This window comes from Sturnira hondurensis, unplaced genomic scaffold (genome assembly GCF_014824575.4).
Source record: "Sturnira hondurensis isolate 20B ecotype Veracruz unplaced genomic scaffold, ASM1482457v3 Scaffold0011378, whole genome shotgun sequence".
Lineage (NCBI taxonomy): Eukaryota > Metazoa > Chordata > Mammalia > Chiroptera > Phyllostomidae > Sturnira > Sturnira hondurensis.
In genome coordinates, this window is record NW_028084009.1 from 8,900,147 (window position 1) to 8,913,778 (window position 13,632).

At 61.9% G+C, this 13,632-nt stretch overlaps 1 protein-coding gene and 2 long non-coding RNA genes across 3 annotated transcripts; 2 read left to right on the top strand and 1 right to left on the bottom strand.

Annotated features, from left to right (window-relative positions):
- Positions 1-28: 28 nt before the first annotated feature.
- On the top strand, positions 29-1,271 carry LOC118996595 (uncharacterized). The gene is made up of 2 exons (XR_005068518.1): positions 29-238; positions 968-1,271. It is a non-coding gene; the product is annotated as an uncharacterized LOC118996595 (long non-coding RNA).
- A 1,422-nt stretch (positions 1,272-2,693) lies between these two features.
- Positions 2,694-12,364, bottom strand: STMN3 (stathmin 3). The gene is made up of 5 exons (XM_037060120.1): positions 12,165-12,364; positions 6,397-6,492; positions 6,044-6,219; positions 4,735-4,926; positions 2,694-4,378 (listed from the first exon to the last, which is right to left on the bottom strand). The coding sequence occupies exons 1-5, from the start codon at positions 12,181-12,183 to the stop codon at positions 4,319-4,321; spliced, it is 543 nt and encodes a 180-aa protein (XP_036916015.1). The 5' UTR covers positions 12,184-12,364; the 3' UTR covers positions 2,694-4,318.
- LOC118996608 (uncharacterized) lies at positions 4,872-6,044 on the top strand. Its single transcript, XR_005068520.1, has 3 exons — positions 4,872-4,957; positions 5,397-5,560; positions 5,961-6,044. It is a non-coding gene; the product is annotated as an uncharacterized LOC118996608 (long non-coding RNA).
- Positions 12,365-13,632: the final 1,268 nt, after the last annotated feature.

The window sequence follows — 13,632 nt, forward strand, 5'->3', positions numbered from 1 at the left end:
GGCGGCGGCGGCGGCGGCGGCGGCAGCGCGGGCGCGCGCTTCCTAGTGACGCAGGCGGCGGGGTCGCGCACGCACGAGCAGGGGCGGGCCTGGGGACTTACTTGGCGCTCCGCGGAGTCGGGGCGGTGTCGAGAAATAAGGCCTAGAGAAGCGAGAAACGCGTGCGCGGCGGCACCTTCGCCCGGCGGCTGGCCCAGCGGCCCCGCCCCTGCCCGGCGTCCTCTCACCTCCTCCGTGGGTACGAGCGAGGAGGGAATGCGGAGGGAGACTGTTTAAGCGGGGAAGGGACGAACTGTGCGTGGACAGTGAGCCACCGAAACAGATGCGGGCCCTGTAGACCCCTGCAGCGGGCGAGAGGGGCGGGAGCTGCTGTTCCTCCTTCCTCGCGTGTAGTGCGAATCCGGCCATTGTCATCTTAATGTTTGAGTAAGCCTCCAAAAGTGACTCACAGACTTATTTCTGAGTCTGCGCAGTGCCGCAGGTTGTCCCTGTAAGTGTTGACCCCCTGGTCACACGTGCTCACTTAAGTTTAATTAAAGTTATCTAAAATTCATTTCCTCCGTCATCACTGAGCCATAAAAGACACCTAGATGTAGGGTTAGGGACGCTCTGAAGATTTCGTTCTTTCTTTCTGTAAAGATCAGCAATATAAAGAAAGCCCTTGGGTTTCCAGAGCGTAGGAACAGAGGCATCGCTCAGCTTTTATGGTTTGCTTTTGACTTGTGAGCCAGGTGGGCTTGCTAGTCGGTAGGTGCAGTGTTGGTTCGCAGGATTCATCTGCCCTCCCCAGAGCCCGGTGGCAGCTGCGGAGCGAGCAGCTCTTGGCCTGAGGACTTCGCCGCCCACACATTCCTTAGTCTGTCCGCCCAGCTCGGGCAGGCAGGGAAGGGCCCGGAGGGTGGCTGAGGCTGTCCGCCCTCCCCTGCGCTGTTGGATCTGTCCTTATCACCACCGCCTTCCCTTCCAGCAGCCGCAGGAAAACGGGCGGGGGACGAAAGGCTGCTGGCCATCCTGAGCGCTCCCGCTCCGGGAACAGAGGCAGGAAACATGTCCTGTTTAGGACCAAGCCGTGAGCCCGCGCTTGTTCTTCAGCAGGAAGACGATGAAGGCCGTTCCTACAATGGAAGTTTCCGAGCAAACCCGGTTTCAACAGTGTCACAATGAGGAGAGTCGTCGCGCTTCCTTGTCTTCGGTAGGGTGGAGTGTGCTTGAGCCGATGACGGGGAAAGTCTTCCCTTTGAGAAGATAAAGCTGTTGAGCCTGTTACTCAAGCAGAGTGCTCAGCATGTGTGTTTCGTTTTTGTGAGTTTCCCTGCCCTCATGTTTGCTTCTGGACACCAATGCCAATAAAAGCAGCGGAGGCCCCAAACGCACTGGTGTCGGGGACCCGGCGTTGCGGCACCATGCCACTGACCTCGGGCCTGCACCGGTCCCTGCTGCTGGGTCTGGATGAGCCGCAGCCACCAGCCTGAGTCTGAGCACTGGAACTTCCAGCCTCCAAGTCCCACTGCAGCACAAACTCAGGCACCTGAACCTCACCTCTCTGTCTCCTAAAGGGCAAGGGCCCAGCACCCGCTGCTTGTTGGCGGAAGGGTTAGTTCATCCTGGACGGTGGGGATGCGCCTTTCTTCCCAGGAGCACCCACGGAAGAGGCCCCATCCATGCTGGGCTGTGAGGGGAGGGGGCTTTCACTCTCAGTTTGTTACAGGCAAGAGGAAAACACTGTCCCACGAGTCACTGCCTTTGGACCCTCTCCTGAGAACACCTGGACCCTGGAGAGGCAGTGAGACCAGAGGGTCATTTCCTGGCCCCGGGATGCCACAGGCTCCAGACAGGACAGGGGGCGGGACAGACACAGGCCTGGCTCCCCAAGCACTCCTGTCCCTGAGCTCCGCTCTGGCCTGGACCCCTCAGGGGTAGGGATTCTATCCAGGCCGAGAGGGGCCAGGCAGCTGGCACAACGACACGGAGAGTCCGGGCCAGCCTCGGGTCCCGTGGTGGCCGATCGGAGGAACCGCTCACCCAGCCGCTGTCTGGTGCTGAGGACCAGCTGTTAAAACACGTCTTCCTGAAGCCGAGGATTTTGCACATGCTTCAACCACTCCAGGGTTTTTGGGGAAATTTTATTGTTTTCATTTTATGCTAAAAGTATGCTTAAAGGAATTACTATCTTTTTAATTTCTGAATTTTAAAAACATTTCTGAGTTCTAATTCCTAATGGGGTAACTTGGTCCATATAAGCCACATACGAAGAGCCCTTTGGGGGTCCTCCGTAGGTCGTTAAGGTGGCATGGGGTCCCTGAAATGAAAGCCTGGGAGAAGTTTTCTCAGCAGCCCTAGTGCATCCCTAACACAGGTGGCTGTGCAGCCACTGAAGTGACATTGGTGACACTTGTGGAGACGGAAGAAGAGAGCGAACATCAGCAGTGGTGGAGGGGCAGGAAGGCCTTGCCCCACCCCCACTGTCTCTCGGACTCCAAAAGGGAAAGTGGTACGTGTGTCACTTACTTTAGTTTCTTAAAATTGCTGCTGTCATTGGAACCATTCCTATTTCTGATAAAACAAGCTGACGACCAGCCTCTCTGGGGGTTCCCGCTGGGCCCTCACCCACTACCTTCTTACGGGCAGTGGCCTCGAAGCCCACCCCCCTCGCCACTGACACAGGACACACATCAGGACAGTGCAACCATTTCTTAAACACACATTTTTTTTCTTTAATTGTTCGTTTGACTTCATTTTAAATTCACTTTCACTACGGGATGAGATGGGCGCATTTACACTAGGCTTCCGCGATGAGAGCTGCTGCGGCTGAGAGAAACCCAGCCCTCAGGTCCCTTTCCGCATCCCTTCTGAGTCCCACCGAAGCTGCAGGTGTGCTGCTGGGTTCTACTGACTTGTCACCCCTTCCAGAAGCTGGCTGGCATGGTGTGGATGGGGGCGGGGCCTGGGCTTCTACTTCCCCTGAAGCCTACACAGGAGATTGGCACCCACCTGCTCCGTGGCTGGGCCCCCATTGGTTTCTGCAGGGTGGGGGCCAGGGCACTGGGGGCTGCAACCACCTGCATTCAGAGGCGTGGGCTCTGCATCCTACAGGGACTCAAGTCTGTCCCATCATGCTTTCTACCAAGAAGACAGTCAGCAGGGACCCTGCAGCAAGAAGCCTGCTCTGGGTGGGGCTGTGGGCCAAAGACCAGGTCACCCTTACGTCCAGACAGGCTACAGTCCTCAAAGGTGGAGGGAAGCAGCCCAGTCAGGTGGGGTCTTGGTGAGAGGCCTAGAGCCAGGCGTCGGACCTGCAGGCTGGCCAGAGGGAATGCCAGCCAGGAATGCCAAGGACAGACCCAGTGGAGAGGTGGCTTAGGAACCCTGCCCCCTACTGTCTGCTAAGGACTCCCCAAAGGACACCTGTGGCTGCCACTCACACCTGGCCACACCCGGTCAGAGTGGAGCCTGAAAGCCCCTGACCCTGTGGCCAGGAACACCGTGGGCAGGCAAGGGAAGGGGCAAGACTCCAAAGCGCTCTAAGGACAGGCTTGCAAAGCTTGGGGGTGGGGGAGCGGAGGGGGTGTCATGCTGCCCACTACCCTTGCGTCCTTGGTGGAGAATGGCGGAGAATGCCTACTCCCCTGAAGACTCTGGCCAGGCCACATCCCATGCAGCCCCCACTCCAGCCACAGGCAATGACCACAGGCCCTCAGGCCGGCCCAGGGTGTCCATCACAGGCCCAGCGGTCTCAGAAGACCCCTGTGTGACCACACTAGAGGATGCTGCAGCTTTCACCCACCGTGTCCACAAGCTCTGGTGCACACACCTTCCCAAGGCCGGCCCCAAGACGGGGTGATCCGGCCCCACACTGCCCGGAAGTCTACCTAGGTCTGACTCCTCCTCCTCCTCCTCCTCCCCATCCCGTGTGGGGGCGAGTCGTCTGTGCTTGGATGTGCTCTAAGTGATGAGGTGCTCACAGGACAGCCCAGCACACGGATCTGCACGTTCCTCCACCACCTCTGAGTTTACTGAGGTCACCACCACACTCACGAAGAGGGATGCCAAGAGGGGACCCAGCCACCACCGGGCCTGGTGCCTGAATTGAGGGACCCTGTGCCACGCCCCGCGGCCTCTACGGGGAGGGCCTGGGGTCAGCGACTGCCGGGACTAGGCAGCTCGCAGTGCGGAAAGAGAAGCATGAAGCTGGGGGAGCGGGACGAGGGGGGTGGGGGGAACAAAAGTGGCATCTAGACAGAGCTGAACAAAACAAAACCAAAACCGAACGTGTTCTTGTCTCGGCTCAGGATCCAGGCGCCGCGGTATCCAAAGCCCCTTAGCCGGACATCTCTTCTCTCTGCTCCTTGTTCCTGCGCACCTCGGCCGCGTGCAGCTCCTGCGGGGACAGGCGCGGTGGGCGGGGGCCTGCGCTGCCCCCCACCCCCAGCTCGCAGCCGCAGGGCCCCGTCTCACCCTGGCCCCAAGCAGGGAGCGGGCAGCGGGGGCGCTGGTGATGCCGCGGGGAGGGACCCACTAGAGGAAGGGGCTCCTGGGGTCTTCCCCGGCCCTCAGCCCGAAGCGGCTCCCAGCTCCTAGCGCACACCGGATGCCCTTCTCCTGTCAAAGTAAGGCTGTCCCTGTGTCACTGCGTTAGCGGCTGCGTCTCAGGGTCCTCCGCTCGCGCGCTGCTGAGGGCGCCCACTAAATGCCGGGTGCGCTCACCCAGCTGCCCCTCCCCGCCGCGCCGCGCACCTTCTCGCGCAGCCGCTCGCGCAGCGCCGCCAGGTGCGCCTCGCGGATCTCCTTGCTGAGCTCCATCTTGTAGTTGAGCTTCTCCTCCGCCAGGCGGCTGAAGTTGTTGTTCTCCTCCAGGGCCTTGTGCAGCACCTCGCGCTCGTGCTCGCGCCGCTCCGCCAGCTGCTTCAGCACCTGCGCCTCCTGCGTCTGCGCCGCCGCGGGGCGGCCCGGGGAACAGGTGAGCAGCGGCCGGACCCCGCCCGCCGCACCGACGTCCCTGCGCCCCAGCCCGGACCCCCCCCCCACCTGCGCCTCCAGTCCTGATCCCAGCGCCCCTAGCGCGGGCTCCCTCGTCCTGGCCTGCTGCCCAGTGCCCATCACCCTGCTCCACTGCCCTCTGGACAACTGTTCTCGAGAAGCTTGGGTCTACTATGGGCGTCAGCACGGAGACCCCTCACCCTGTCCGTCTGTCCCGCCGCAGAGCTGAGGGACAGACTGCCCAGGAGGCTGCCCAGGCCTGCCCGGACCAGGCCTGCTAGGCTGAAGGCAGCCTCCGACCCTCCCTGTGCTCTCCAAGTCCCGCAGGCCCTGGGGGGAATGTTGGAGCAGCGAAGGGAACCTAAACGTGTGGGCTGTCATTGAGCCTTCTTGCCTCTCCCTCAAACCTCCGCCTGCAGAGCACAAAGTAGCTGTTCGGTGTTCGCCAGGCACGGAGCTCCCTAAGGTGCTGGGGCTGGTGCTCCAGCTCCCCAGGGATGTCAGCGAGATCAAGTTGGAACCAGGAGCCGGGGGCTGCTGCAGGAGGGGCACCTGGGGCTCCTCCCCCAGGACAGCCTGAGGGGTAATTAACGCCCTCAGCTTCCTTCAGGATGCCAGTCACCACTGGTCGACCCTGGGAAGCCAGGGTCCCCAGGTCTCACTGGGACCTGCTGAGTTTGTCTCAGAGGGGTTAGTATGGGTGGCAGGGCCCTCTGGGCTCCCAGCAAGTCCAGGTTTGCAGTGCCCCCCACAGGGAGGCCTCTCCTTCTCCTCTTGCCCAGGAGAAGGAGGCCAGTCCAACCTCATGTCCCACCTGAATCCTCCCGGTCAAGGCCACCCCCCCCCCCCAGCAGTGTCTGGTTCCTGTTTCCCTGCGCTGGCTGCCACTGGGAACCCTCCCTCCACCCTGTCCCATTCTGATCTCCCAGGATCTGATCTCCCAGGAGGAGGCCCAGAAAACTGTGAGACTCTCTCCACCCCAGGCTCCTGCACCTCGGGGACCTTGTCCACAGCTGGCAAGACCTGCTGGCAAGACACCTTCATCAGGGCAGAAGGGGGCCCTTACCTTCCTTCGCTCCTCAGCTGCCTCCAGCCGCTTCTGCAACTCCTCCAGGGAGGCGTCCTTCCTCTTGGGGGGAGAGGAGAGCACAGGGCTCTCTGGGGACAGGTCGGAGGGCGATTTGAGGATGACCTCGAAGCTCTGGCCGGAGGCCCTCTTGTCCAGCTGCTTCACCTCCATGTCTGCAGGGCAAGGCCAGACGGGGCTTCAGGACGGCCAGCCGAGGAGGTGGCACTCGGAGGGGCGGAATCCCAGTACACAGCCAAAGCAAGGCCTGAGCCCCTGTACAGGCCCCGCCCCCCAAGCCAGGTGGACCAGGGAGGTCCAAAGGCCACCGGAGGGGGCGCAGGCACACTCACCCCCATACTGGTAGATGGTGTTGGGGTGCGGCTGTGAGTAGAAGCAGGAGCAGATAAGAGACAGCACGGACAGCTCCTTCATCTTCTCCTTGTAGGCTGTAGGCGGCAGGGGTGGGGACGGAGGTGGTGGGAGGCTGGTGTGAGCAGCCTCACCTGCCCTGTCTGTCTTTCCCTCCCCAGGGCCCCTCCCCACCATAGCATGGTGCCCCATGCTCTGAGTGTCTCCACATCGCTGACCCTCTGGTATCTCCTCCCCTCCCCCCCGACAGTGGGTCCACCTTTCCCCGGGCACGCCTCCCTGTGGGTCCCCCTGCTCCCGTCTCTCCGCCCATCCGTCTCACTCTCCGGCATTGCTGTCTCACTTTTGTCCTTTCTGCAGGTCTCTCCCTCACTCTGTCTCTGTTCGTCCCTCTGTCTTTCTGGCTCTCCATCACCGTCTCTCTCCATGTCTTTCTCTCTCCGTGATTTCTCGTCTTCCCAACTGTCACTCCCCATGTGGTGGGGTCCCCCACCACATAGCCCCCCCTGCTGAGAACTCGCCCCCTGGGGTAGACATATCTCAGGACTGGGTGGCACTGTTTTGATCTGTACACTCGGGTGAGCCCGTCAGAGCCCCTCCTCCCCCTCCATTTGCTCTAACAGGAAGGTGTTCCCCCCTTCAAACCCTGCCCCCTCGCCAGGCGCCCTCAGGGCCTGTCCGTGGCCAATGGGAAGGGAGCTGTCCGTTCAGCACCGCCGCCTGCCGCCCAGCCCTCGGAGCCACAGCCACAGCTGGCACCTTCGGGACCCAGACAGAAAAGGGGGGGGCGCGCCCATTCTCAGGGTGGAAATAATTGAGCTCCTCCTGGTGTATCCACAGAAAGCCCCCTCGACACGTTGGCCACGCCCCCTCAACTAAGATGATGCAGGGCCCGGGGGGGGGGGGGGGGGCAGGGTGACTCGCCCAAAGCTCCTGGAGCTGTCCCAGGTGTTCCATATTCTTTCCNCCAAAGCTCCTGGAGCTGTCCCAGGTGTTCCATATTCTTTCCACCGCACCAGTGGGTCCCCAAGTCTAGGAGGCTCAGCGTCCCACGTGCCTCCAGAGACACACTCCACAAAGGAAAGGCACGCGAAGTCGCCTACAGTGCTCTTCCCAGGGCCACACGAGCACGTGGACAAGTGTTGACATGGGCAAGAGATTCCCGAACCAACGTACACACAGGACGCTTTGAGGCTGAGTTAGGACGGAATCACGAAGCACACAGGACGGAAGTGCTGGGGCCTCGTCCGAGGGGCAGCCCCTGGGAGCAGGGTGCCCTGATGGCCAGCACAGAGCATGGGGCCGTCTGACGGCCTGACTCTTCCAGAGAGGCTGTGAGGGAGCGCAGAGAACCCCCGGGCAGGTGGCAGGGAGGGCCTTGGGGGTGGGTTGGAGGGGCATGGGGCAAAAACACATGTAACACATTGGCCCCAGGAAGCTGAGAGGTAGGTGGAGGGCGGGGCCTCAAAGAGGATTTTGGTCTGACTTGTCAATTTTATTTCTTTACAAGCAGAATTGATTCATGTATTACAGGTACTGTTAAAAGTTAGTTTCATCCCTGGCTGGTGCGGCTGAGTGGACTGAGTGCCAGCCTGGGAACCAAAGGGTGGCCAGTTCGATTCCCAGTCAGGGCACATGACTGGGTTGCAGGCCAGGTCCCAGTAGGGGGCGCACAAGAGGCAACCACACATTGTGTTTCTCTCCCTCTCCTTCTCCCTCCCTTCCCCTCTCTGCAAAAAAATAAAATATTTTTTAAATTTTTTTAAAAGATTTCTTTAAAAAAAGCTAGTTTCAAAGAGGAGGCAGTGGTGTCCAGCACAGTGCAGTGTGGGGGCTAGAGGGTGTAAGACTGGGCAGAGCCAGCTCCCGGGACAGGCAGTGAACCCTGCCCTTGGAGGGGAATGCGGGGAGGGGCCTGGACCAGCAGGCGCCCCTGGGTTCTGGGAGAGGCCAGGCAGGAGGGGGCTCTGTCTAACCCTGCCCGCACTTGCCACCTAGGCAACAGCACAGCTGCACATCCTGACCTTCCAGAGCCTCCAGCTGGGGCTGCCGCATGGGCCCAGAACCTGGGACCACACAGCTGCTCTGGTTCCTCTCTGCCTTGAGTCTGGAGTTCCCCCAGGAAAAGGAGCTGCAGGCTCATTACAGAGGACCAGGCGCATGGACAAGTGCCGGGGGCTTCCTCGTCACCTCAGCATGGGGGGGGCGGTGACTCTGGGAGCATGTGCAGATGTCAGCTCTGCGTGGTCAGGAGAGGGGCATGGGGGCCAGTGGCTGGGACTGAGGCCAGGGCTCTCAGTCCCAGGCCGAAGCTCTGTGCCCAGGGAACGTGTCCACCGGGGAACTGAGGGCCTGTGTCCCATGGCTTCGGACAGAGACACAGCTCAGTATCAGATGGCCTGGGAGATTCTGCAGGTTGTTTTCTCCCGGTTCTATGCAGAAGACCGGGTCCCACGAAGCCAAGCGGGAGGGGCTTGAGAGTGAGGCCCACCCTGAGGTCCAGCCATACGTCCGAGGGCACTGGCCAGTGGCCAGGGAGCTGAGACTGGAGGCTGTATTTTCAGAACTGGCGGGGCTGAATGGTCATGTCTCATTGCAGATGGGGTAGGGACCCAGGGCCACCCTGGCCATCTCTCCTCAGACCCAGCTCCAGCCAGGAGGCCCTTCCAGGGCCTCAGGGCACACCCAGCCTTTCCTCCCCTTCACCAGCAGCCTCCTCTTCCTTCCCCACCCCGGCTTCAGGAAGTCGTTAGAAATGAATCTCTGCCGTGACATGAATTGATGTCATCTCCCTCTTCCTCTTTGTATAAAACATGAAATATGCAGAAATGCACATTGGGTTTGGACGATTAGATGCTAGGTGAGCACGAGTTAGAAGAAGGCACCAGATCAGCCCACAGCTGCATGGTAACAATGAGACCAGCGCCCACGGGGGGCAGTGCACCACACGCATCCTTCCAACGGACCCCCAAGACCAGCCAGCCCAGGCAGACACCGTGGTCAGCCTCACTTGTACAGAGAGGGCAAGTGGCCCATCCAAAGTCACACAGCATGCCAGGTTGGGAGCCTGGACACAAGCCCAGGCCTCTGATGACACTTTCCTGTTGGGAACCTCATGGGGACAGGGCTCTGTCCAGACCTGGGAGGATGGGGGACCCACAGAAGGGCCCTGGGGGCTGTCACTAACTGCTCCCCAACAGTTAGAGCTTCTTACCACCCAGGCTGCCCCTGTGTCTCAGGTCAGAGTCCCCTAGAACAGTGCCAGGAGCCCAGCCGGGGAACCTGTTGCACAAGCCACCTTTCTCAGGGCAGGAAATGAGTGATGTGGCCAGAGCGGTCCCGCTGCTCGGCCTGGACTGGGCACTCACCTCCTGCTGGGTATCAGGCTGAGCACCTGACCTAAAATGCCTTGTTCACCCCCCAGAACAAGCCTCAGGGGCCACTGGCACTGTCACCCCATCCAGACAGGGAACTCTGGCCCTGAAGGTTTGAGCATTCGGTGGCAGAGGCGAGGCCTTGCGGCCGACGGGCCTGCATAAGGCTGGGAACGAGCAAGAGCCTCCGCAAGCCAGTGAGAGCCGCCAGCTTGGGAAGACCGCTGGGGTGGCGGGGCGGCAATGCACACCTTCCAAGGAAATGCAAGGGCTCAACCCTGAGGGACCCTCAGGGGCGTGTGTGGGAGCTTTTCTACACAGGAAGAGGAAGCTGCGGTCAATCTCTTGGCGACTCTGAGCCACAGCGGCTGACGCTTCACTCTGGTCACCGAGTCCCAGTGAAGCCACCAGCGAGCACGAGCAGACAGGTGGCCACAGCACAGGAGGCCGGACGCTGCTCAAATCAGGGATGGCTTCAGCAGAGGTGCCCTGGCTGCAGGTCGCGGAACCCAATTGTGGCCACTTTACCGGCACCCTCCCGCTGCCAGTGCCCAGCCCAGTGCTGCGCCAGGCCGCTGCCGTGCTGTTCAGCACTGACAGTGGAGAAGCCACTCGGGTCCGTGTGCCTGTGGCCGCTCTCTGTGGAGAGTGGCACTGGAGACAGAGCAGGAGGAGCCTGGCCCTGGTGACGTTGACTGGGGGCTGTTTCCCCTCGGGCACAGAAGCGGGTCTTTGGGGCAGAGGCTGCGCTTTGCACACCAGAGGCAACTCTGACGGCCCAGGAAAACCGTAGGCTGAGCAAGGGCCGGCAGTGCCCCCTGAAGAGAGGGCTGGGCTCAGGGGTGTCTGGGCCTGGCTCTGACGGCCATCGCAGGTGAGGTTTCAGCTGCATCCTTCCCTAAGGCCAAGTGGAGGGCAGAGCCAGCCCTGGGAAAGGCTGAGAAGTGCCCCCTGCCAGGGGCTGCCCATTGTCCCACAGCTCGGGCCCAGCTGGAGCGACAAGGACCCTCGGCCCCCTCCTCAGTGTGGGATGGGGCAGCACTCTGGCCACACAAAAGCCAGAGAGGTCCTCTGTCACTGGGGGAGGCCCTCTTTCTGCCCAAGGGGGGTCCCAGTGTCTCTGTGAAAGAGCAAGAGGCCGGGACGGGTGGAGCCTGAGTGGCCCAGACCCCAGAAGATGTGGGCAGAGTGTGGTCAGCAATACACATGGTCCCCCAGACAGGTGCAGGTGGCAGCTGGGACCTGGAACCCACAGGGCCAGAGGGGAGGGGGAACCCCTCTCCAAAGGGGCACATGAGGTGAGCAGAGCTCTGAAGAGATTCAGGTTGACTAAAGAAAGGGGACAGGCCACCTGCCCCCAGGGCAAGAGGCAAGGGTGGGCAGGGGTACAGTTCCTGGTCAGAGGAGTCACGGGGTAGAAGTGGGGGCCGAACGCCAAAGACGAAGCTGGTCATGCATGGGATGGCTGGATGGAGCAGACCATTCCTGGGGACAACGAGCCCAGCTTCCTCACTCTCCGGGTCACCTGGCCACTCCCCCCAGCACAAAATGTGCCCAAGGACCACTGGAGTTCCGCGGGGGGGGGGGGGGCGGTCCTCAGCTTGGGAGGCGGGGTGGAGGAGGGAGGTGCAGATCCCCCCATCCTGGGAAGGGTTGGAAATGGCAGCAGCCCCTCCCCCATCTCAACCCCACTACGCGAAGGGTGGTGGCTTTTTCGACCAGAGGGGGTGTCTCGGTGTTGCAGAGGGTCATCCTGGAGCCTGCTGTGGTGAGGCGAGGGGCAGAGACCCGAGGTGCTGCTCCACTGCGTCCCAGCTCCGGTGCCCTCCCCACCCTCTCTCTCCCAGCACCAGAGACAACCTTCCCGGGGGGCTCCTTGGTGCAGGGGGCGCCCAGCTCCACCGGCTCTGGGTTGAGGCCCCCACAAAGGGTCCCACCCTATTCCCTTTCCTTTTGCGAAGGCGAGGTCAGACCGGCATCTGCGGGCGCCCCAGGGGGCCCGTGCGCACCAGCAAGCACGCTCACCGAGAGCACAGCCGGTGCCTGTACCCGGAGAGGCACCCTGCTGCAGTAAAGTCAGGCCTGGCACCGTGGTGCCGGGAGGGGCAATGCGCCCTGGCGCCCAAGACCCCACCCATGACGCTGCCCTGGCGCCCCCCGGCCCAGCCAACTCCTGCCGGGTCTGCGTTGCAGTCCCAAAGGGGCACCGAGTTATTCTTGTCGGTTTGGCCCGGCCGCGCCCTGCGTCCTTGCCGTGCGCGGGTCTGAGATGGGAAAACAGAGTTCGCCACCGGTCCCAGCAGGAGGCAAGGCTGGACAATAGCCCTGGCTGAGACCTGCCACGGTTTGTGGAAGCCCGCGGCTCGGGCGCCTACCGGACACGGTGCTGGCCATGGTGCTGGCTGCGGCGGGGGCTGCGGAGGCTGGAGAGGCGCGGGCGGTGGCTGGAGCTGCAGTCGGCAAATGCTGCAGTGCCAGGGAGGGGAGGGAGCGAGCGGGGGAGGGAGAGAGAGAGAGAGAGACAGCGCGAGAGCGAGGAAGCCTGGGGTGGCCGGGGCTGCGGGCGTCAGAGGGAGGAGGGAGCGCAGGGACCAGCCCGGACGCAGGGCGGAGCGCTGCAGCCAGGCGCCCATCCTCCCTCTGCGAGGACGGGCCGCACCTCCCACCTGGCTTTGTGCGGGCTCGGGTGGGGGATGGAGACGCCCGGATCTCTGGATGGGCGCAGCAGGAGGGTGGGGGTGGAGCGGTTTTCCCTGAGGCCCCTGCAGGCTGCAGGCCCCTTCTGGGTGCCTAGTTCTGTGCTAAGGGGAAGCGTGTGGTGGCCGTGGGTGGGGGCTGGAGTGGAGCAGGTTGGAGAGGCATCCCAGAGTCGCAGCAGGCCCTCGGGCAGAGAAGAGGGCACGCAGGAGTGGTGACCTCAGGCCTGGGACAAGGGCTTCCGACAAGACAGAGCTGGGTCCAAACACAGCTCTGAAGGCCCCTTGCTGTGGAACCGAGGGTGAGTTTCTGAACCCTCTGGGCCTCCACTTCCCGGGTGGTCGAGGACAGATGTGCACACATGGTGAGGGGGGTGGTGTTCTGCCCACCCCCTCCTCTGGGCTCAAGGTCCTGGTTTATTCTCACAAAGGGTGATGCTGGCAGAGGTGACAGGACCTTCTGTGCAGCGAGCACCTCACCTCTCACCTCACCTCACTTTGGGAATGAGAGTCAGACAGGCAGACTGTCACTCCCGTTTAGAGACGGAGGCCCTGGGGCTGAGAGCAGCTCTCACTCCAGGAGCAGTTGAGTCCTGGGGCCAGGAGTGGGGCTGTGGGGAACCTCGAGGGCCTGCAGGGAGAGGAGGCAGGCTCAGAGCAGTGAAAAGCAAGGACAGATCTGAGGATCACAGCTGGGCGGGGGGAGCAGGCCCGGCAGGTGTGCACTCCCAGCAAGTGCGTGACTGGTTCACATCTGACCTGTGGGCCGAGTAGTGTCTGGCTCATTGTGGGCATGCCCTGAAGCCACTGTGCCACCGGGCAGGACTTGCTCTGGCCAGCCTCAGTGTCCCTTTCTTCTCATGCGTCAGGGTCAGGGGTGGCACAATGGCATCTCCCTGTTTTGATTTACAGGAGCCTGGGGAGTTCCTGGGCATAATGTGCAACCAGGCAGCTCAGGCATCAGCTCAGGGGCGTGGGGTCCTCATCTCCAGGCTCTTGGCCGCCCCTTCCATGGAATTCTGGGGGGATGAATGCCTCTGCTCTGAGAAGATGGAGGGCGTGGAGGTAAAGAGGGCAACTCCTCTTTACAAGAGGCAATTGATCAGTGTTCCTCTTACTCTCTACCCCTCTCTAAATAAATAAATAA

What these genes read in the sequence shown, in the direction of transcription:
- STMN3 (XM_037060120.1), bottom strand. An exon ending in CACCATCTACCAGTATGGGG is followed by an intron (nt 6,220 to 6,396) that starts GTGAGTGTGCCT and finishes CTTGCCCTGCAG; the next exon opens with ACATGGAGGTGAAGCAGCTG. An exon ending in CAGCTGAGGAGCGAAGGAAG is followed by an intron (nt 4,927 to 6,043) that starts GTAAGGGCCCCC and finishes GCGGCGGCGCAG; the next exon opens with ACGCAGGAGGCGCAGGTGCT.